The following is a 22,695-nucleotide window of genomic DNA, read 5'->3' as shown; positions in this document are numbered from 1 at the left end:
GTTTATGATAGTAGCTTAAATAATTAATATAACACAACAAAGAAGTTTGCAAAGAGATGGTTTAGGTCTTATATTGTCAAACAAATATATGACAATAGAACATATTTGTTATAAGAACTTAACAATACAAAATTAAAGATACCTATAATAAGAAAGAAAATTAAGATATTTAAATAAAGGAGTGAAGACATTTATTTAAATTAAGAAAAAATTGATTATAAGATATTTAGATGGAAATAGATGAGCAAATCAAAGATCAAAAATTTGACCTAGATGAAGAAAATTTTATATCAATGAAGAAAAATTGGCATATGCCAAAAGATGTACAGATTCAAGAGTGGTGGGTGTCATGATGTAATATAGCTAGTGAAAGAAAGAGAGAAGAAAATATTATATTATAGAAGATCTTATTTTTAAAATATTATAGTAAATTATCTTTAAAATATAGATAATAGTCAAAATGATAATAAAACTAAAGAGTGTTAATACTGCCTTTTTGTAAAATAGGTTTCTACTTACTTTGTAGAACCATAAATAAGGAAAAATAAAATAGATTAGAAAATTAAATGACATAGGCATGTGTAGGAAGAAATTAAGAGTAGATTTTAGCAAAATTTACCTCAAGAAACAAAGAATTGATACTTAGAGAGGACTAGTTATCAACTTGGGTCGAAATCAGACCTTGAGGCACAAAACAACATACTTATGGTGACTTTGGAGTTCTTTTATAGATTAGAGAGTGGAATTTGAGGGCAGACTTAAAGAAATATTTTTAAGTATTAGTTTCATATCATTTAATTTAATATTGAGATTTCGAAGGATTTTCAAAATTAGTGATGTTTTTAGTTGGTTTAGATTTTGAGAGATAAAAATATGTTTACAAATTTGAAGATTTCTTGAGTTTTGTAGTGTGTATAAGTGAATTTTGAATAGTATGTTGGTGTGCTAGTTATAAATATGTGTGCAAATTTTGAGATCAATCAAAAAATTAGATCAAGGTGTGTGAAGGTTTTTGTGGATCAAGGTCTCAAAAATTGGAGTTTGAAGGTCAATGAGTATTTCTAAGATCTTCAGCAATTTATCAATTGGATTAAAATAAAATTTTTTGTATAGATATTAGATTCAATTTTCAATGTTTGGATGATATTTGAGAGCAATTCAATGGTTTAAGAAGGAAATATTGGCACTAGAAGTTCAACATTGAGGTTGGAGTAGGAGGCCTTTTAACACCTAATTAGATTATCTTACATTTCTTTCAATTGGTATGTGCAATTGATTTCATCTTTCTTATGCTTTTTTAAATTAAAATATTAAAAAGTAGAAAATTTTGTAGTTAATACCAATGGTTTAATTATTAGTTATTGAGGTTCTATTTTGCTATAGGATTTGATAAGAATTTATTTAAGATCTAGGATTTGATTTAGATTTGGTTTTAGATTTGGTTTTGGATTTGGTCTTTAATTTGGTTTTGATTATTATTTTCTTTGGATTTGGTTTAATACCTAACTAGAATTTAGCTAATATTTGTTGAAGGTTTAGGATTTCATTCAAATTTTATCAAAGTTTGATTTATGGTTTGGTGACGATTTAATTTGGATTTGAATTAGAATTTGACCTAAGATTTGGCTATGATTTAATTAGGATTTTAATGGAGGTGATGTTAATTGTTTTTAAAATATTTCTTTAGGATTTTTTTTTTTTTTTTTTTTTTTTTTTTTTTAGTTTTTATTATTTATTTTAGGTCACTTTTATTTTTTAAAATATTTATTTTTAGTTTTTTAAAGTTTTATTATTATTATTATTATTATTATTATTATTATTATTATTATTATTTGTTCGTTTGTTTTTTTTAATGATTAAATCTTGATTTTTTTGTATTTATTGTTGTGACTTTTTTAAATTTATTTTGATAGATTTAAGTTTAATTGGATTTATTAGAAATTACTTAAATTCTATTTAAAGCTCTATTAGACTTGATAGAATTATTTTTTTTTCTTTTCACTTTCTTTCCACATTTAGATGCTCGATTTATTATTTAGGAAGAATTGATGTAATATGATATTAATAGATATTATTGATAAGTAATAACTTGACTTGTTTACATGTAGAAAAGTTCCAAGTCTATCAAGAACAAATTGTTTTAATATTGTGACAAAGTAATCAAATCTTATCTTCTAGGTTGAATTTTAGTAATTCCTTGCAATAGACATCCATATTGATCTTTTGTCATGCTTGGGCTTCTTTTAATTGTGCCTTTATTGTTGCAAGTAGTTCTAAATAATAATTTTCTAAAGCTTTTATTACAAGATTATCAACTTTTAAAAAATTAAGAATATTAAGTTATGAATGATAACTATAATTGGCAATAATGAAATTTATTACATAGAAGAATGTACAAAATTATAATATGCAAACTCAAGCAATGGCAAAAGAGTTGTTCAATTGTCTTGATGATAGTTTTTGTTACATTTCAAATACTATTTCAAAACTTGATTCTCTGGTTCTATTTATTTATCAATTTAAATATGAAAAGTTGAAGAAAATTTTATATCCACCTTCAATATTTTAAAAAGAACTCTCCAAAATCTTAATTCAAAATATGTCTCTTTATTTGATATAATATTCTCTGATAATCTATTATAAGTGTAGACATTATCATAAAAAAGCTTAGCTCTTTTTTTACCTAAAATAGATTTTGTACATAATACATAATATTCCATTTTTGCAAAAGAATGTACAAACATGAATATAGAGACATATGAACTTCAACTTGAAAGATTTATAATAAAATCCATAGTAATAGTAGATTGTGATTGTTTTTGTATAAGTAATGGTAAAAGAAGTTTATAGAATCAATAACAAGGAATTTTTAATCTTGAAAAAATGTTATATGACTATACAAAGTCTTTTACAATCTTTGACATTTGCAACTACTAAAAATCTTTAGATACATGCTCCAAAAACTTATTATGTCCACAATGTCCAACCATTAGAAAGTTGTGACATGCTTGAAGAACATATAAATATGCTTCTTGTTTTAGAACATATAGGCAAATATTGTAATAAATTTTAAAATTTAAGGCTTCTAAAAGCTTTATAAGTTTCATTTCATTTCAACAAACATATCTTTAGATATTGTAAAAATCCTAGCCAATTCTAAAATATCCTAAACTTAATACCTCTTTATATTAAAGATTAGATATCTCTTATTTGCATCATTTTAATAGCATAAAATTTTACACATGTCTATTTCATACAATCAATTATATACTTAAGAAATTCTAATTAAATATGTTGCTTAAAATACATAAATCAACTAAAAATATTAAGTATAATTTTATTATATAAAACCTTATTTACCAATAGAAGCCTTAAATTTAAATAATTCTTTCAAAGTCATTTCAAAACAAAATGAAATAAATAATTTTTTTCTAGAAGAAACTCAAAGTTAGTTTGTCAATTCTATACATCGATCTTTGAATGCCTTAGCTAATTGTTTTAGTAGTTGGAGTTTGATATTGACCATGACTCACATATGATTATCTTTGAGCTTTTAATCCAACCAATCTTAAGATTCCTTTCACAATTCTACACTTAGTTTTACTTTTGAGTCAATCATATCAACCATTTACTTATTTTATCTTATTTTAATCATTTTATGGCCTTTTTAAGGTGGTAAAAGTATTTTTATAATAAAATATAGACATGAAGGAAAAAATACAAATTAACTATAATCTATTAGATTTCAAGATAAGAAAAATAAACAAATATGCTTTCATGTATTGAATTATTATTAAAAAAATATTGTATGGAGCTTGATGCTTACTAAATTTGTGAGAGGAAGGAGAAGGGAGAGATTAAAGAGACTACAACCTCTTCTATTAAGTTGATTTATGTAAAAACTAATATAAGAATGCAGTAGGCATTTGATTGTAGAAAATAAATTATATTTGCAATAATCAAAAAACCAAATATTTATAATAAAATTCTAAATAAACCTTAATTAAATTTTAATAATTATAATCAAATCATTTTCAAATTCTAAAGAATCATTAGATAATTCATAAAAAATATATAAATAAATCTTAAAGAAATTCTAAAGTAATCTTAACCAAATCTTAACCAAATTCTATTCAAATCCTAAATAAATCTTAATAATTCCAAAACAAATCTTAAAAAAACCTAAAAAAATCAAAACAAACTATAATGCAATGCTCAATAAATCCTAATAAGTTCTAACAAACTATATTGTAACTCTTAGTAAATCCTAATAAGTTCTAAAAAACTATATTGTAACTCTTAATAAATCCTAATATATCCTAAAAAATCCTGAAAAAATCTTAATAAATCTTAATGAAATCCTATCCAAAACCTAATCAACCTTAACCAATTCTAGGGTAGTTTTATAATCTCAATAATAATTTTTTAAACCATTGATCTTCCTTAAAATTTTGCACACATTGTAATCTAATGGTTAAAAACAAATATAATAATTTACAAAAGAATCCAATCCACAAATTGTAAGAAGAAGCTCCTTAATTTCTTGGATATTGGCCATCATCTCTCCAACCTTGATGTTGATCTTCCGGCAACAATAACTTATTATTAAATTGTTCACTTGCACTCAAAATTAGCAAAATTGTTAAAAACTAAGTTTAAAACTTGCTCAAAAAAACTTGCTTCAATCAAGCTAACAAATAACTCAAGATAAAAGAAACTCTTACTAACCATTGAAATCCAAATTCCAAGCTCCTTATCTTGTTAGATTTCAATAACCTTGGATTTCAATAACCTTTGATCTAACACTTAGAGTTTAAAATTCTCAACAAGACAAGTAGATGCAGTTGCCTTCAAATTTTCATCTGTCAATATGATAGAATGGTTACAAAATTCTTAAACAATTAAAATCTTTGAAAATTATACGGTTTCCACAATTGTATACGAACTACGAACTATGAACATTAGAATAGGCTGAAAACGTTTTCATTTTCAGTCCTAGCTAGCAATGAAACCTTGAAGACGACCCAGCTGGCGACGCTCGCGACGCGTAGGAGACGGGGAGGTGAGGTGGGCTGCCGTGCTGAAGTGAAACAGGTCAAGAAGGCAGAGCTCTCATCTCGCTCGTTCGCTGTTAAGCTATCTATAAACTATTAGATTCTCATCACCTTCTCCTCTCGCTGACACGCTGCCATTGCCAAGGCAGCGCAGATTGTCGGATAGAGACGGTGAGGAAACCGAGCAATAGCAAGCCGAGTAGCATCATCAGTTGCTCAGACACATGCTGGGCACTGGGTTCACGCCACTTGGAACCACGCTGCTGGAGCTTCAGTTACAACCTTGAATGTAGTCCCCACAGAAATATCCCCTGCTGACTTCCACCGGGAGTCCTCCACCACTAGTTCCCACTTCGGCGTGCTTTTGTGGCTGGGAACTCGTGTCAATCTAAAGGCGTTCTTGTGCTTCGGTTTTGTACATTCTCTTGCTAGGCATTATTTAATAGCTCATATTAAGCGCCTGTGACGTGCGGGGAAAAATGTGCTCGTGTGGGGTGGGTGACAAGGTCAGGACGATGCGCGGGAAGGTCGCAATTCCCACGCTGATAGGAGCATCCCTGGCCGCGAAATGGACCTAGAAATTCAAACCCGATTGGGGGAGACCTTTTGGTATGAAGGTGTTTTGCAGACAGGCGTTACCTTTGATCCTTCTCCTACTGCTTTTACCTTCTACTTTTACCTGGTGCTTTGGTATGCAATGACTCTGTAGTGCTTGCATGCGATTGCTGGATCTGTGATTGCTGGATCACGTTTGGTGGACGTGAGTCATTAGTACTTACAGTGGGGCTTGCTGTTGATGAGCATGCAGTTTCGAAGGTTTGCTCGAGGCTGCAGGTGTTGAACCTGAGGCTGATCAGCGCGGTAATCGTTATAATTTCAACAAAACTCTGTTGCTGCCAAAAGCTGAATATGCTTCAAATGGGACAGTGACTCATCTTCAACTTGTCATTAAGGATTTCGGAACGTGTCAACAATGTCCTTTGTGCTCTATTCTGCTCCAGCAGGGGTATCCTGCAACAGTTGTGATTTTGACGGGGACGGTTAGAGGGATTTGTACTGGACGGACAGAACGTCTGTGAACTAGTGGCATGAACCGAACCCCTTCAATAGACTTATGAACTGTCCTCATCCAGTTCTGCAAGTACTCAGGCCCTTTTGAAGCTATGGAGGACGGTCGCTGAGTTGGCCATATCGGAAAAATGGGAGAATCGTTCGCCCCATTGTCACAGCAAGGCGTACATAACTGTTCTGGCCATTTGCAAGTGACGCAGCAGGAGTTGATCAGTCCACAAGTTTCCTTTTTCATATCTTGGTAAATTTTCAATGGGACTATCACGGTTGGACCCATCATCCATGTACCCACAAGTGCACTTGCAAGCTGTCACAGAGGAACAGTAACAGAAAGCCTAGCATGTCCTGATCTGTACACTTGCGCTCCTACGGGATAGGCTTTTTGGGTCCTGTTTCCAGTGTGTGTGGAGGTCGAATGAGCATAAATCGACTTCCTACCCATATCCGTGCTGGGACAAATCTACAGGGGGTCACGTCGATACGAGTGATGCCGTGAGAGGCCAGTTGAAGGTGCGGCACCGCGGAGGCTGCAAACCAGTGTACGAGATCAGTTGAGAAGCGTACATCACCGAAACCGGGCGCCTATTTAGTACTAGAGGGAGTCATGAAGCTTGTGGTTTATCTCAGACACCAGCGCGTGTTTTCTGCTTGCATGAGGGTGTCGTCGCCATCGAGAAGCCCAGGCCACGTTTTTCTGAAGAGAGGTTCGTCAGATAATTCGAAACCAAAGATCAGCGGTGTCGTGGATACCCTGATCTTCGCCGGAGGGAGTATGAAGGTGGCATGCGTCATCCAGCACGAAGCCGTCGAGGTAAGCAGCGTCAAATGATCACCCGGACTGGTTCTGCAAACTGCAATGCGGTAGATCGTAAACTCTAAACCCTAAAACTGATGGCATGAGCCAATGAAGTCGGAATCACATCATCAGGACTGTATAGTGAATCTTGTTTGCACGTTTGCGGCGGCTTTGTTATATTCTGCAGGCACTCTTAACTTAAATACTACATCATGTGCAGCTGTGTCTAGAAAAGGTTAAACCAAACCATGCACAGAAGAGTTTGCAGCTTTGGATGTGTGTGCACCTCGTCGGAGAAGAAGCGAGTGAAGAAGTTTGCACCTTGGGCCTGGCTCTTAGATCCACAATGCCATGAGCGTAGAAATACTCTTGCCAAACTCGAAGAAAATATTTCGATTTTGTGGAAAATTTCTATACATAATCCATGAACATCCAAGGAGGAAGCATGCTTATTTTGTCTGAAGATCAGCAGGGTCTAGCACACGGCATTGTAGGTCTAAGAGCTGGGTCGAGAGTGGAGAATTGCAAGACAGCGAGGAGAAGAACCATTTCAGCTTCTACAGTAAGTTGTGAATTGTCTTTGAAGTTTTAGACCACAAATATGGACACCGAAATGATCAGTCAACTTCTTATTAGTTTCCATTTGATTATATCTCATTCTTCCTCTCAAAAAATAAAAATATAAAAGAGTGGAAACCTCACTAAAATTCCTGGAGTCCTTCAACATGAAATTCAACTTCTGAAGAATCGTGAATGTTGTCATTGTAAAGCTTAGGCTAGTGAGTTTCAGTTTACATATTTTTATTCATAATATGTATGTATGTATATATATATATATATATATATATGTATATATATTCTTAACCAATTGCTGAATCTTTTAAGTGCTTTTCTTCAGTCAGTTTTCACCAAGGTCAAGTCCTAATTTGCTTCCAAACCTTTCAAATCTGATGTTTCCTGTGCAAAGCAATATTTAGCTGTTTGAAGTAGTAACAGTTATAATCACTGTTGGATCCCATGAATTACTTTACACCATGTATTGTATTTGACATGCAGAAAATCAGGTACAAATCTATGGTAACAGGTGGAGATCATGGTGTAAATAAGAGAAGTTGGTTACCTAGCTACATATCTATCTATCTGATTGGTTCTGATTAACGCAATCTTTTTATTTTTTGGAAGGGTTTTGCGAGTGATACTGCAATCCTTAAGACTTTGATTCATCATTCTCCAAGACCTCAACTGGTGTGTGGTCTGTTGGATAAAGCACTATGACACACAAGCTTTTGTACTAGTATTTATCATTCTGATCATTATTTGGCAGGGGATTTGAAAAGCTGGTTGTTTCAATGCTTTGAGATTCAGGATATTCTGGAGTGTGAAGTTCCATTGTCAACAGCCTTGTCCTAATTGTTGCAAGTTACTTGGATAATAAGAGATGGGGAACAGGTCTTTAGAATCTAGGTTAGACTTCCTAATCCCTATTTTTAATTGAGTAGTAGTGAGACCTCTTTCAACCCCATAGAGATTATAAGGCTCACAAACAGGCAGTACTTTTGTTGCCTCATTTGCTTTTTAATCACTCCTTACCTGTATCCTCCATACATGCCCACAGAAGAATTTGCACAAACAAACATTGTTCTGTTGAATGGTTTCATATCACAGGATGAGTGAGAATAACATGAGTTATTCTTTCAAGTTATACAAGCAGAGATTGGGTAGAAATGGGTAATATAGCTTGACTTGATTTAAGTATCTTTATGGATTGAAGCATATGACTAGTATTACAATCACAAATATTATATCTATTTCTCCTACAGACACAGTAAGATTTCACAGTATTCCTCATATGAGTGGAAAGAGTTAGGAGCAGTAGACATATGTAATGTATGAATATGAAACACCTGGTGAAAGTAAAAGTTTGTCAAGTTAAGTGGTATAGGGTAATCTATATATATACATATACATACAATTGGAGCTTGCAATATGCATGATATTTTGTGATCTAAAATTAGTGAATGTGTTACAAGTTGGTATACTTTTGAAATTTTGTGCATAAACAAAACCATTGAATTTTTTTTTATCCATCTACTAATAAATAATAACATGAAGATGTACTAACAAGAGATATGATTTTTTAACCTAGACATTTAAAATATATATATATATATATATATATATTTATTGCTTCAAAGAGTCATTATCTTCATGTTGGCATCCATCAAACATGGGTAGGACTTTTACAACTGGATTTGATTACATTTGCATTTGATTTGAACTATCAACCTCTTTGTTGCAATCTATGATCCTTTGGTGGTTCAAGGTCATTCTGGACCTTCTAATTATTACACACTTACACACACACACACACACATATATATATATATATATATATACATTTATATGTTTATCTAAAAATCCCAAAATAATTCCAATATTTAAAGAACAAAGTATATTAAAGTCCAGATGGTACTAATATCTTTTTTTAATTGGAAGAATTTTTTATATACAGTAATGTTTTAGTAGTTTTTTGATGCAACAAAAACATTATTTATTTATTGAGATTATTTGCATTTCTGAAATTACTATGAACCGAATTTGAAAGCACAACTATAATAAAAGAGATATTATACATTCCATGTAAAAAAATGTATGGTGTATTCAAGGGAACAAAATTATTTCACTAATATGGATATGGATGAATATATATATATATATATATATATAAGGACTTGATATTTGGTATAGTGAAGCTCTATAATTATTTATTTCTTTTCTTTTATTATGAACTAAACTGTTCATGTTTTAAACTTAGTATGAAATTGTAATAAAAAAAATAAAGAAAAAAAAATGTATTATATGGCAAAAATACATCACATATTAAATACAACACAAGCTTTGTAGCTAATAGATCAAGGTGGAAGAAGCCTGCTCAGATATGTGAAAAAACAATATGTAAACTGTATATATGCTCGAATTGTATGTATGCTTTATAAAATATATAAATCATTTAGAAAAACTTTTAAATAGAACTTAAGAAATACAAATCTTAAAATCTTTAGAGAAAAATTCAATACTTTGATTCCTAAACATAAAATTGAGATTGAAAATGTTGGTATTTTGCATGTAGAAGATATTACTGATTAATAATACCTTGATCAATTAATTGAGAAATTTATTCAAGGAAAGCAACAATGTCAAAAGAAGTTTGTGCAACTAATAAAATTTATTTGTAATACAGTAATTTTTATAATTAATTTGATAATAAAAATAGTCTACATTTAGAAATATAAAATTTAATATATATATATATATATATATATATATATATATGTATTTATTTATCAATGTAAGAATATAAAAAATTAAGGACCAAGTGAGTTAAAATGTTTAGAAAGGGAGGAATAACACTACAATGCTAAAAGACCTTGTAACCACATTAAGTTCACACCAAAAAGTGCAGAAACATTCAAATGGTAAAATATTTACCTAAAGATGTGTTCAAAGAAAAAAAATTAGCTAATGCTTTTGTACAAGCTATGCACAAATCTTGATTTATAACTAAACTTTTATTTATTTTTAGGGTGTCATGTTCATTCAAATTAATTAACTCAAAAAATTGTATAATCTCACACCAAATAGAGTTTATTATACATCAAAGAATTTTGTTCAATAGGTGAGTATCTACCAAAAATTTAGCCATCAAAATGTTACATGAACGACCGAAGATCAACACAATGACATGGGAACAATTGGCATTGATTCTTTCGAATAAAAAAACAAACAAAACAAAAAACAAAAGAAAAATTCAAAAACAACAACAATCAATTAATTTTCGAGAAGCGCACTATGTGGAAATAGGGTCGAGTCGAAAAAGGCAATACGTGGCTTTTTAACTTTTCAACTTTATTTTTTATTTTTTATTTTTCTTGGGGGGGGGGGTGGACTCGTACAGTTGAGAGTACCACCTCGCCCCCACCCCCATGAGAAGGGAAAGTGGCTCTTTGCAGTTGGGCCACCGTCCTCACCAAGTGAAGTGAGCGGAAAGATGAAGGAAGGCACTGCGAAATTGTCCTCCTCTACCGCAGCATTCGGACAGGGAGAATGAATAAATGAATGAAAGAAAGAGGATATGCACAACGAATGAACACATGGATGGACTCAGATGAGTCATCGGGCACGGGTAACCGCATCATCCCTAAGCCCGCCCCCTCCCGCCCCGGGATTGTCCAGGTCGGAGGCCGAGTAGGCGAGGTGGGCGGGCCCTGCTGGCGTAGAAGGCCGCAAGCAGCACAGGGCGGTGGGGCCTCCTGGCGGTGGCCGGAGCAGCAGCAGCGCCAGGTCTGAGCAACAAGGGGAAAAAGGGGGTAGACAGGGGAAAGGAAGAGGGAGGAATGGAGGAAGAGAGGGGGAAGGGGAAAACTAAGGCGAAAGGCAAAGGGAGGCTAAGGTCTACTCCTATACTGCTGATGCTGAGTTGTGCTGCTGGGGTGCTGCACCAGGGCTGCCTGCCTGCCTGACCAAACACTGCTACCGCTCTCGCGCTCTCTCTGCTTCTCTCTGCTCCATTTCATGGCCTACGATCCATTCCCATAATTGGATCCGTGTCTCTGCTTCTCGCGCTGCTTCTGTAGCCCACCATGCATCCAGCCTGCTGTTCTCGTTTCGTTTCTGCTGGGATGTGACCAGATTGCTTAGCTCAACCTGGAATTTGACAATTTCCCCCTTTCTACCCCCCACCCCCCTCGGCTTGTGCGGAGCGTTGCGGATGCGGAGGAGACCTGGATTTCTCTTCCCCGGTGTCAATTGGCTTGTGGGCGGAGAAGCGGCGATTCTGGTACACATGGGTTTGTCTCACTCTCTCCCTCGGGTTGGAATTTTTTTTGTACGCGTCTTGTGTGGTTGCATTCTGCAACCGGTGGAACAGACTATGAACAGTTGGGTGCTTGCTCGGTGTGGTGTGGTGCGCTGCGCTCGGCTTGGTGATTGGATGTGGGTCGTTTGGATGGCGTGCGTGATCTCGTCAATGTGCTCGGGTTGGGCTTGAACTGCAGGGAGTGATTCAAATTCTTGCGGTGCGCTGGGTGCTGGTCGGGGATTTCTGTGCTGCCATTGGTGACAACGTAGGTCGTAGAAATATTCCTCTGTACCTCGTTTCAACGTCCGATTATGGATTTGCGTTGTTGTTGTTGTTTCGGCTTTTCCAATTTTTCTTGGTTTTTCCGTGAATGGATCGGTACGATCCGGGCACACGCGTACAAAAGTCTCCGCAACAACGTCAGTGGTGCCTCGGAGTGGTAATTAGCATAGTGGTGGCGTTTTATTTAGAAGAGCCTTGATACGAGGATCATGATTGCATTGTGGGAGCGCAGGACGTTCATTGTTGGCTCTCTATCCTCTGTTGGTCTGAGTTCGTTCCTGAAGTGATGGAGAACAACCTTTCTACGTCGCTCTGGCATTTGAAATTTCTCTGTATTCAGATGCAACTTTCTTCTGTTGTGTGTTCTGTAGTCTCACGATATGATTTTAGTTTTCTCTTTCCCATGTGTTTTCCAGGAGATGACGCAAAGCAAAGAATGTTGATTTTGTGAGGAAGTGGTGAGATCGGTGCGGAGATGACGGGTGGAGGAATTTAGAATCTGGAAGAGTTTTCACTGAGCAAGGATGGGTTTTAGACACTGTCTCAGAACCAGGTCCTTGTCGGTTGTGTATGTGGGTGAGTGGCGGGAACATCACAATCTGAACTCTTACTCGTTCAAATACTAACTAAAATCAACTAAACAAGAGTCGTTTTTGTGGTCCATTCCTGGGGATTCCAAGCAGAAAGCTCTCAAGGTTTTGAATTCACTACCCCTAAAGGAATAAAAATTTCAGCTAAAACCTCTTTGAGCTTGTCAAACTTACTACTAATTTCTGAGTGGAGATGGATATTACTCGAGGATGGCAGAGACACCAAGGTTTGGTAATGCTGCTTAGACTGAACATTGTAGTGTCCAAAATCGTTGGGCTGAACTAAATGCTTCATTGTTGTCATTTTGTGAAGTGTATCCCTCAAGTTTGGGGGTTTTTCTGACACCCTTCATCATCGGCATGATTGGATTGCAGTTTGAAGTGCTGAAGGGAATCGTGTGCCTAGCGGGCTGCCTGCTTTCCTGCATAAGTTAGTTTATAGAGATCTTGGTTTGGCAAAGGAATAGGAGTAGGAGAAATATGTCTAATCATGGGAGCGGTTCCTCAACAAAGCCTTGGCGTCCCCCTCGAGGCAACATGGCTACGTATCCATCGGTGGGGCGGTTTGAAAATAAGCCACAACCCACTCTATATGTCAAAGGCTCCTCGCCCAAGCTCGAGGCTAATAGTGCAAAGATCAGTATGGCTCCACACAGCAATCATGGGCAGCTCACTCAACATCCCTCTTCGGGCATTGTAGATCTAAGAACAGCTCCAGCTACTGCGGGTAAGGTGTGTAAATTTCTGCCTTTTTTTTTCTCGCTTCCGTACCCTTGGTTCTCTCTCTATCCACCTCTTTACTAAAACGTAGGCTAGTGGATTTGTGCGACTGCTGTGCAGAATTGTTTCTGATGAGGTTTCAGTCTTAGAAATCTCAAGATAGGAGTGTAGCTTTTCAAAGTCTTCTGAAAGAGCTTGTTTAAAAATAGGTTACAAAGCAGGTGTTGTAGCAGGAGTCGAGCGGTATGGAGCTGCAAGGAGATGAAGAACCATCACCCATTCTCTAACTAGACAGTCTTTGGGCACTTGTGCAATGTGTAACAGACTTGTGGCTCGAATAATTTAGAACGTAGCTTGTGGAGGACGTGAGACAATTGGTCATTACCATCAGGCAGCAAGTGTGTCAAATAATTTAACTTATATTGTATTCATATCAGGATTAGCCTAAGTGTATTTGGGCTAGCTACATCTACATGGTGTGCAGGAGAATGTTGAGTAAGCACTAAGTGCACTCTATTTATTCCTTTTGTGTGTGTGTGTGTGTCCAATTCACTCACAGGCGTGCTCGCCAAGCGTTGTACTGGGCACGAATTGATTGTGCAGATTGCATGATCTCTTTGCAAAGTACTGTCGATCTTTTTCTACTTCGTCTTCTAGAATTTCAAGTTAGATTTTGTGGGAGTAACTTGGAAATGAGGGATATAAAAATTACTGCTTGAATTCAAACAATTTATTGTTTGGTTGTTGCAGTCTACGAAACCGTCGGAATCCAATCATGTGAACGATGTGTAATCTTCAACGACATTCTCGGTTGTTCGGGGGGTTCCTGAGGAAACCCCTCTGAGGTTAGAGTCAAGACCAACTTGTTGGACATCTTTGCACAGGTCTTCAATCTCTTATGGAACATGGTCTTGTCTTTTGTTGGTGTAGCTATTCCTGCATTCTAACACAAAAACATCAAATTCTAAGAGATTGCAGGCTGTTTTGGTGCTCCCTTCGGTTAAATTGTTGGGTTTGCTCTCAATGCAGTTGAAGATGCAGCTGGAGTCTCTGTCAAGTGGCAGCCGTATTCATGTTCCTTGTTAAGTACAATAGGACAAACTGATTACTAGCTACGTTGCTGAACAGATGTCTGTCAGATCTATGCATTCCATGTTATCTTTTACTATATCGTTGGTCTCCTTATTTATTTGTACTGTTTATGCCTCTTCATTTATGTGTTGGTATGCACGCTACCATCAAAGCTATCCTTGTATTCGAATAAGATGTAATATATGAGTATTTACTATAAAAGCGTGCGGACTACATCCATCTCTTTTGCTTTCAAATGCATCATTGGTTATCTGTCTAATTTGCTGACGGTGAACTAAATGCTTTTCATAAGGCTTTCCAGCAATGTATGCCGCCCTCCAACGGATATCGTTGTTTCATTGTTTCTTTATTTCGGGTCGTTACCTCACACAATTTCTTTACTTAGCGTATTAAAACATACAGATATAATTTGCTAAACAAACATGATTATTTTTCGGAAATGAACAAAAGTATGTTACTCTAAGTGGTAAACATATAAGAACACAGTAGTAGTTATAATAAATCACCAGACTTTTCCAGTGCATGTCTTGTGGAAGGCAGTAGCAAGTTCGCAGTTCGGAAAAACTCTAAAAGATGCTGCAGAACGCGTGACATGACACGACAAAACACACTTTTGTTGTTGTTGGTGAGCGTTCCGACTCTCTGCTAGTAAAGTCTTTGCTTCTTCAAGTCGTCGCTTGATGATGAGCACAAGTTTTCAGCCGGTTTTCCCTTTCCTTTTCGAAGTTTGTGGACCGATCTCTGCATCCTTTTGTCTGATTCTTCCGAGTAGCCGAGGCAAAACCTATCGTACTGTAAGGCTCCCATTACATTTTTCCAATTACCGACTTTGTCACAACTGGGTTATCCCATACAGACCAAATACTTATCCACGTTCCGACGAAACGCGTGACAGTGATTCGGACGTCGGCTCAGTCAACCTGGGCCACTAACACCTAGGGTCGGAACACTAGGTTTCACCAGCTTCAGTGTGTTCAAAGATGCAACTTTTGGCGACCAGTTCGTGAACCCAGTTCAGGTCCTGACATCACCGACACCACCGACACACTCTATCTTTTGAAAAATGTGTCGTGAACCTTCGGCAAGAAGGAAACAGAGAGAATAAGAAGACTTGATGCCGTAAAGGAATTGTGTCGAAATAGAAGCAGTTAGTTTACAGCAACATACTAGTTAATGGAAAAAAATGGAGGAATTGCAATAATTGTATGATAGTAATAAATCAATGTAATAGATCTCTAAATGCTTATTAGGAAGTAGAAATTGACTGTTGTTATTTTATTTTTTATTTTTTTTTAAGAGTAGTATCACAAAAATATAATTTAAATAAATATAATAATTTGGTCTCTCTCAAAATAGACAACACAGAATACACTTAAATCTCAAAAAATAATAATAATCAAGAAATCCTAAAGAAAAAATAAATAAAAACCTTAAAAAAATGACAATAACCTTAAAGAAGTATTAAAAAATATAAATCCTAAATATATCCTAAGTAAATCTTAGAAAAGTTCTAATCAAATCTTAATGCAATCCATATCAAATCCTAACCAAATCCTAAATTCTAGACCAAACTTTAATGAAATCCTAACCAAATCCTATTCATATCCTAATCAAATCCTAACCAAATTCTAAACCCTAATCAAATCCTAAATCCTAAACAAATCCTAAACAATCCTAAGAAAATCTTTAGTAAATTTTAATCAATTACTATATTTGTTTTAAAACCTCAATAAATATTAATTGAACCATTGTTCTTCACTAAAATTTCACTCATATCTTAATTCACAAGCAATTAACAAGCATAATTTTTTTGAAAAAAAATCAAATTCACCAATTCAAAAGAAAAAAGCTTCTAACCTGCTTGGATGTTGACCACCCTCCTTCTCTAATCTAGATGTTAATATTCTTATAGCAATTTCTCCTTGCTGAGGTATTCAATTTCTTCAAACATTGGTTGGTGTGTAGAATTCTAAGTCCAAATAACTATCACTAATTTTTACTATAATTAAAATAATAAATATTTCAAGATTGCAAAAATCTTCATTGACTATAAATTTCAGTTATCTGAGACCATAACCCACAAAAACTCTTGTAATTGTTAATCTAATTATTTGATTAATATTAAAATTTACAAATACATTTAAGACAAATACAATGATAGATTGAAAAAATTTCACTTGTTAATATGCTACAACACTCACAAAATCCTTAAAATTGTGAACTTCTTTTAATTTTTCAAAATCAAAATCCACCAAATACATTTCTTACTTTGAAAAGCCCTCAAAACCTCAATATTCCTTGAAATCACATAAAATCAACTCTCAAAAATATTCTCAGAAGCCTACTCTCAAACTCCACTCTTTGATCAACCAAAGAATCTTGGAGTCGCCACAAGTGCATAGTTTTGTGCCTTGGGGCCTGATTTCGACCTTGGTTCACAACTAGTCCTCTTTGGGTATCAATTCTTTGTACTTTGAGGTAATTTTTGCTAAAACCTATTCTTAACTTCTTCCTAAAGATGTCTATATCAATTATTTATCTCATTTATTTTGATTTGGTTCATTTTTGCCCCTACAAAGTAAGTAGAAGTATCTTCTAAAAAAAGGTAATATTAACACTTATTTATTTTTTTACTACCTCCTTGTCTATTATCTATATTTCCAAGATAATTTGCTAAAATATTTTTATTGAAGCTCCTCTATAATAATTTTTTTTCCTTTTTTCTTTCACTTGATGGCTGTTACTACACAACAACGCATTGGCAATAAGCAAAGCACCCTGTACCACTTGAACCATTATTCGTGGATCCATCTTGCCACTTGTGACATCAACCAGAAATTCAAAACAAAAATTGGTCCTCTCACCCCTTTTAGATGGTTGTTCCTACTTATTTCACTTCCATTCAAGCACTTTGATAACATTCATGTATTCAGGTAATTGCTATAAGCTTTTGTTGTGATCTCTTTTTGCCACAAGATTCTTCAAAAAGTACAAGTGTTGTTCTAAAAATTGCTACTAGCCAAGCACTGCCAAGAATTTACAATGTAAGGCGTGGTCTACAAATCAACCAAAGATAAAGAGGATTTCTTTTTTTTTTTTTTTTTTTTTTTTTTTCAATTCTTGAAAAGCCAAAAAGATGTGCCACAAAATTTGGGCAGCTTGTGGTTTGAGCCCCAAATGGCAACTAAACAAGAAACATTGGTGATAACTTATCACCAATAATAATATATTTGCTATTATCACTAATTTGAGAGATATATTTACTATAATCAAGGATATAGAGATATTCTTGTTATTTCAACATATTTGAGGGATATATATATATATATATATATATATGATATCTTTTCTTAAATAAAATATATAATATTTTTAAAATTATTTTTTAAAGTATTTAATAAAATTAAATATTAAATATTAAATATAACCCTATATTTTATTTGAGAAGTTGTAAAAATAAATAAAAATAGTAAAAAAATATTTATAAAACTTAATATTATTTAAGTTCGCATAAAAATATTAAATATTATTTATCAATAACAATCTCTATTTAGATCTTTAAAAAACTTCTTTATAGGCTCCAAATTTTGATATGCAGTAATTAATTAGATTTTTAATTTTAATTATTTTAATTTTATTTTCAATCTGTTTTTGCTATAGATTAATTTATTTTGTTAATAATAGAGTTTTAAACATTTTAAAATGAAAATATGTATTAAAAAATTCTGATAAAATTTATCTTCAAAAAATATAAGTTATAATTAGAGTTACACTTCTTCTGACAAAATCATATCTAAATCCAAATTGTAAAAAATAATTTATTTATTACTTTATTTTGGTCTTCAATGTCATTGTATTTTACAACAATGCTTCTTACTGTCGCACAAATGGAAACCTGATTTAATACTGAACCAATGTTTTGCATTCTAATTCAACTTACAATAATACATTGTGTTACTTTTGAAACATTGACTGAAAGGATTTCATCAGTTTGAAATTCTATGCATGGTAATTCTATAGACATTGAAGACCGATATAAATCCATAAAATTCTATGCATAGTAAAGCTTCACTATGCAGTCCCTAAAATAGGGTTGGTATAGTGAAAACATTTCCTCAGGGATTGTGAGGTGCCCAGTCAGAGCTTCTTCACTCGAGAAAACTATCTCTCCAAACGAAATACTTCTGACGTATTTGACGAGGTTTTTTTTTACAAAATTACTCCTTTGAGGTGGTGTAACCATGTGTTTTTGTTTTGTACATTGCTGCTGTTGTGAAACTGTTCATGGGTCAATTACAACTGACCACTCGCTGTCGACGTGCCCATATTGCACATCAAGGAGTGATCTGCTGAGACGGCCACAAAGGCTGAAGGGCTCTTCCATAAAAGAATTCAGCGTGAAACCTGTTCCAGGTGGCTTCGCAAGCCAGTATTTGGCAGCATCAGCATTAAATGGAATCTTTATTTCGGTGTGATCTTTTTTCGTAAGGCTCATTACGGGCTGAATCATGCACGCTGTGCCTGTACCAAACACTTCCAGTAAGCGACCAGTTTCCGAGGCTCGCTCCACCTGCACATGTCCATCGTGTCAAAAGCAGCTCAAGACGTAATAATTTCAAATTCATGAGTGCTTCTAATTAAACAATGTTTTGGTTTTAAGAGATCCGTACACCTATTTGTGACGTTACAAACCTTACATCAAACCACAATTAAAACTCACTTCATCAAAATGCAGAGGTCTCTCAGACACTTTTATGTCTCTAAATCCCTGTGCGAGTTTAATAACTGTATCTCTCGTAACCCCTGGAAGTATGAGACCATCCAATGGAGGAGTCACAAGTTCCAGTTCCCCGTCCTCCCCCTCTTGCCGAATGAGGAAAAACATGTTCATTGACCCTGACTCTCCAACTAGGCCTCCCTCAGACATTCCATCTTGTAGCACATACAGTACCTGCGAAGTTCACAAACATAAAAAAGATTTTATTAACCATATTGTCGGAAGAACTGAATTATTTTCATAAGAGCCATTTCAGCTAAAACAAGTGAAATAGGCAAGTGATAGACATGTGACGTACTTGCGAGCAGCCCATATGAGAAGCACGCAGCTGAGGCAATATAGTTGTGGCGTAATTACCACCAATCTTGTTATCTCCAACACCTCCAGGAAAGGCTCTCACATTTTCTGTCTCAACATAAAGTTTGATTGGCTTCAAGCCGCTAGGAAAATACGGACCAACTGGAGAGAGAATGACATATAGCATCGCTTCTCTGGTCGGAGAGACACCTAGAAACGGGTGGGTACCAATCATAGTCGGTCGAATGTAAACCGAAAACCCCTCTTCATCAGGAACCCAATCCCGCTCCACCCGCACGAGCTCCTTTATACACTCCAGCAACTCTAACTGCAGAGAAAAAAGACGACAAATGTTCAGGTTCTGAGTAGCAATGTATGCCTGAAATACATCACCTAGATTTACCCTAAATAATTATTTACAAATTTCGACTTGAAATAAAGAAGCAGTAATTGAAATTTTAATCTGAATGACCAGAACAACCCTGTGCTGTAGATATTCTCATAAAATTTTGCATTAAATAACTATGGTACACATCAAGTTTGTAATGAATCGAATCAACGGCACATCGTGCATAGAATAATCTCCACCTATCGATTAGTTCAGATTTCCGACCTTGTCAAATTGAGGTAAGGTAAGACGAGCAGCAGAACGAGCCAAACGATCCATGTTCATCTCAGGCCGGAACAATCTTAATTGACCATCCTTCCCCTTGTAGACCTTCATACCCTCGAAGCATTCAACTCCATAGTGTAGCACCTGGAGGAAATTCCAATCCTCTCAATAAGCATCGTATGAATTACAATTGACTCATATCTTAGCATCTGTAGATCCTTTAACAATCCGACTCACTGCCTAAAGAAAGGACAGTCTCGAGGGCTCGCAAATAGTTTAATTTCCTCCACTGAACTCACGATGAACGTCTAAACCCAGGATAGGACACTAACCTGTGCACATGGGTGAAGTGAAATAGAGCCAAGCGGATCAATCGAAGGGGCCGACCAACCAAGACCATCCTTCCAAGAAGCTTGTAGCATGTGGTCAGTGTATACTGCTCCAAACTTTAAAGTACTCGCGTCTAATCTGGGTTTCACCTACCATACATTGCACCAAAAATTAATTTTATATCGAAAATGAAGTCCTAGGAGATGGTCAGCAATTCATATGACAAACATAAAATTCGGATGAATTAGAAGTTTCTGAACCACTTGCCAAAATACTAAAGGACTTCTCGGCTGTAACCACAGTATGCCTAGCAAAGTTTGAGGGTTCCAACATTCCCAGTTCACACCCTGGGTTCTTCAGCCCCCAAAGCCATGATACTAGTTGGGAGAGAATGGTTTGCTAGACATGCAGATATACATTTGATCTCTACTATTATCTCTCCAATTTCAGAGGACCCAAACCTGTAAGCTCTTCGATCTTGTAATGACCAGGTCCTCGTAGCGAAGATTTGATGGAAAAGAAGCCAAGTCGGGCACCATCTCTGTCATCCCTTGCCGTAATGGCTCCGCAACTCGAAACCCTATCGTACTATGCATGCGATGACCGCAGATGGTTCCATTTTTAGGTAGATCACCTAGGACTCCAGGACATTCTTCATTTAAAGTACCAGATTTGCACTGCTCAGTTAAAGCTGGACTGCTTCCTTGCAAGTTGAAAATAGAAGAAAGATATCCAGGTTGTTGGAGGGCTTCATTGTGGTACTTGGCAAGAGAACGAGATCTATAGACTATTCTTCTGACAAAGGGAATCATCATATTTCACCTGTTGACACAAAGGGCTTCAGTCATATGAGAGATCAGGAGAAGAATCACATGTTTCTTTATTAAGATCTGCACACAAGCGTTTCGCAAAGAAAAGAGTATCTATATATATATATATATATATATATATATTTGTGTATCTATATATATGTATCTATATGTTTATATAACATAATATGCTTTATGAATCAAGGGACAAACGATATCTGCTAACTGACTGAACACTTCTCATTGAGAAGCTTGTGCTAGCAGCAGATGAGGTCAGCAATCGATATTCTAACGAAATTCCTTAGGAATTCGTATGACCGCATACAAGTATGATGTCCTCAGCGCACAACCGATGGAAGAGAAGGGTCTAGAAAAACAACTACCATCAACCTTCCCGATTTCCATACCCCCTCCTTCCACAAAGCATGTAACTAAACCAAATCCAAACGCACAAAAATAAAATTTCCAAACACATAAGTCCACTTACTCCAAACCACAACAAAACGAAACCACGAACCTGCAGAAAAAAAGAAGAAGAGATGAAACGTATACAATCGCAACGTCACGCAGCGGCCAAGTACAATTCCAACGCTTCACGCAGACTCCACCAAGCCAGCACAAGCCCTCCAATCGCAAGAGGTGATAAAAATCAATCCACCTGCTCTCGTAGTTCCCTCACCCTCATGAACTCCGTCGCAAACAAGAAATTATAGCGGCGGTTGTGAACCCGATACGGAAAGCGGAGCGTCTGCATGCAGAATAGGGAATTGGAACAAGAATTACTCGATCCGTGTGTAGCTAAATCGCCGTCCGAGAGAAGAAGAAGATCGCCGAGGCTAAGAGACAACAAGGTGCAGGGCCATGGAAATAAGAGCTTCTTCTTCTTCTTCGCTATTCAAAACGGGCTTTGCCAGAGGGCGGGGCAAGCAACGCTACTGAGGTGGTGGGTCGACATCATTCGGGTCTCGTCAGCTGACGTGGCGCCTTGTTCGATTCTGACGTGTCCGGTCCCACCGCCACGCTGTGCTGTGGCTTCGTCCACCTCACGGCTCTTCGTTTCCACCTCAGCGTCGTGCTTGTCCACGGCGCTCCGTTCATTCTTACCCTCCTGGCTGCCTCGTCAGCATCCACCCCCTTCTGCCACCTTTCTCATGGGGGGTCTTTATTAGTTGGTTATAATATCTTTTCTTTTAATAGTTAAAAAGCGTCTGTGTTATGTTTGAATGTTGCCATATTTGTAAGTAAAAAGAACTTTAAGATCATTCTTTTGGTTTTGTATGCACATGGCATAAAATGTTAAGTGCATTCTTTTGGGTTCATGAATTTTTTTTATAAAAACATTGCAAACTGTGTGTTTTCTATATTTCTATTGTCTTGAGAAAATATATGCTTCTAAAAATATCTAA

General features: G+C 35.6%; 3 protein-coding genes across 4 annotated transcripts; 2 read left to right on the top strand and 1 right to left on the bottom strand.

Moving 5' to 3' along the window:
- The first annotated feature begins 5,901 nt into the window (after positions 1-5,901).
- On the top strand, positions 5,902-8,860 carry LOC112281660 (uncharacterized). 2 transcript variants are annotated; one of them, XR_016506167.1, is made up of 3 exons: positions 5,902-6,936; positions 7,142-7,483; positions 7,978-8,860. XR_016506167.1 is itself a non-coding variant. In XM_024518434.3 (2 exons), exons 1-2 carry the CDS (start codon positions 6,730-6,732, stop codon positions 7,274-7,276), a joined length of 342 nt encoding a protein of 113 aa, XP_024374202.1. In that variant the 5' UTR covers positions 5,902-6,729; the 3' UTR covers positions 7,277-8,860. The 2 variants fall into 2 exon arrangements, 1 of the variants encoding a protein (XP_024374202.1); XM_024518434.3 differs by having other exon boundaries at positions 7,142-8,860.
- A 2,177-nt stretch (positions 8,861-11,037) lies between these two features.
- LOC141045251 (uncharacterized) lies at positions 11,038-14,664 on the top strand. Its single transcript, XM_073538572.2, has 6 exons — positions 11,038-11,221; positions 11,349-11,758; positions 11,976-12,044; positions 12,478-12,637; positions 13,027-13,383; positions 14,122-14,664. The coding sequence occupies exons 1-4, from the start codon at positions 11,038-11,040 to the stop codon at positions 12,502-12,504; spliced, it is 690 nt and encodes a 229-aa protein (XP_073394673.2). The 3' UTR covers positions 12,505-12,637; positions 13,027-13,383; positions 14,122-14,664.
- Positions 14,665-18,362: 3,698 nt separating this feature from the next.
- Positions 18,363-22,177, bottom strand: LOC112292231 (uncharacterized). Its single transcript, XM_024540515.3, has 7 exons — positions 21,807-22,177; positions 20,942-21,302; positions 20,483-20,629; positions 20,151-20,294; positions 19,539-19,865; positions 19,184-19,414; positions 18,363-19,033 (listed from the first exon to the last, which is right to left on the bottom strand). The coding sequence occupies exons 2-7, from the start codon at positions 21,293-21,295 to the stop codon at positions 18,746-18,748; spliced, it is 1,491 nt and encodes a 496-aa protein (XP_024396283.1). The 5' UTR covers positions 21,296-21,302; positions 21,807-22,177; the 3' UTR covers positions 18,363-18,745.
- Between the last annotated feature and the right edge of the window lie 518 nt (positions 22,178-22,695).

Source organism: Physcomitrium patens, chromosome 1 (assembly GCF_059467195.1).
Source record: "Physcomitrium patens ecotype Gransden chromosome 1, ASM5946719v1, whole genome shotgun sequence".
NCBI lineage: Eukaryota > Viridiplantae > Streptophyta > Bryopsida > Funariales > Funariaceae > Physcomitrium > Physcomitrium patens.
Note: the sequence above shows the minus strand (reverse complement) of the source record. Positions and strands in the feature narration are given on the sequence as shown.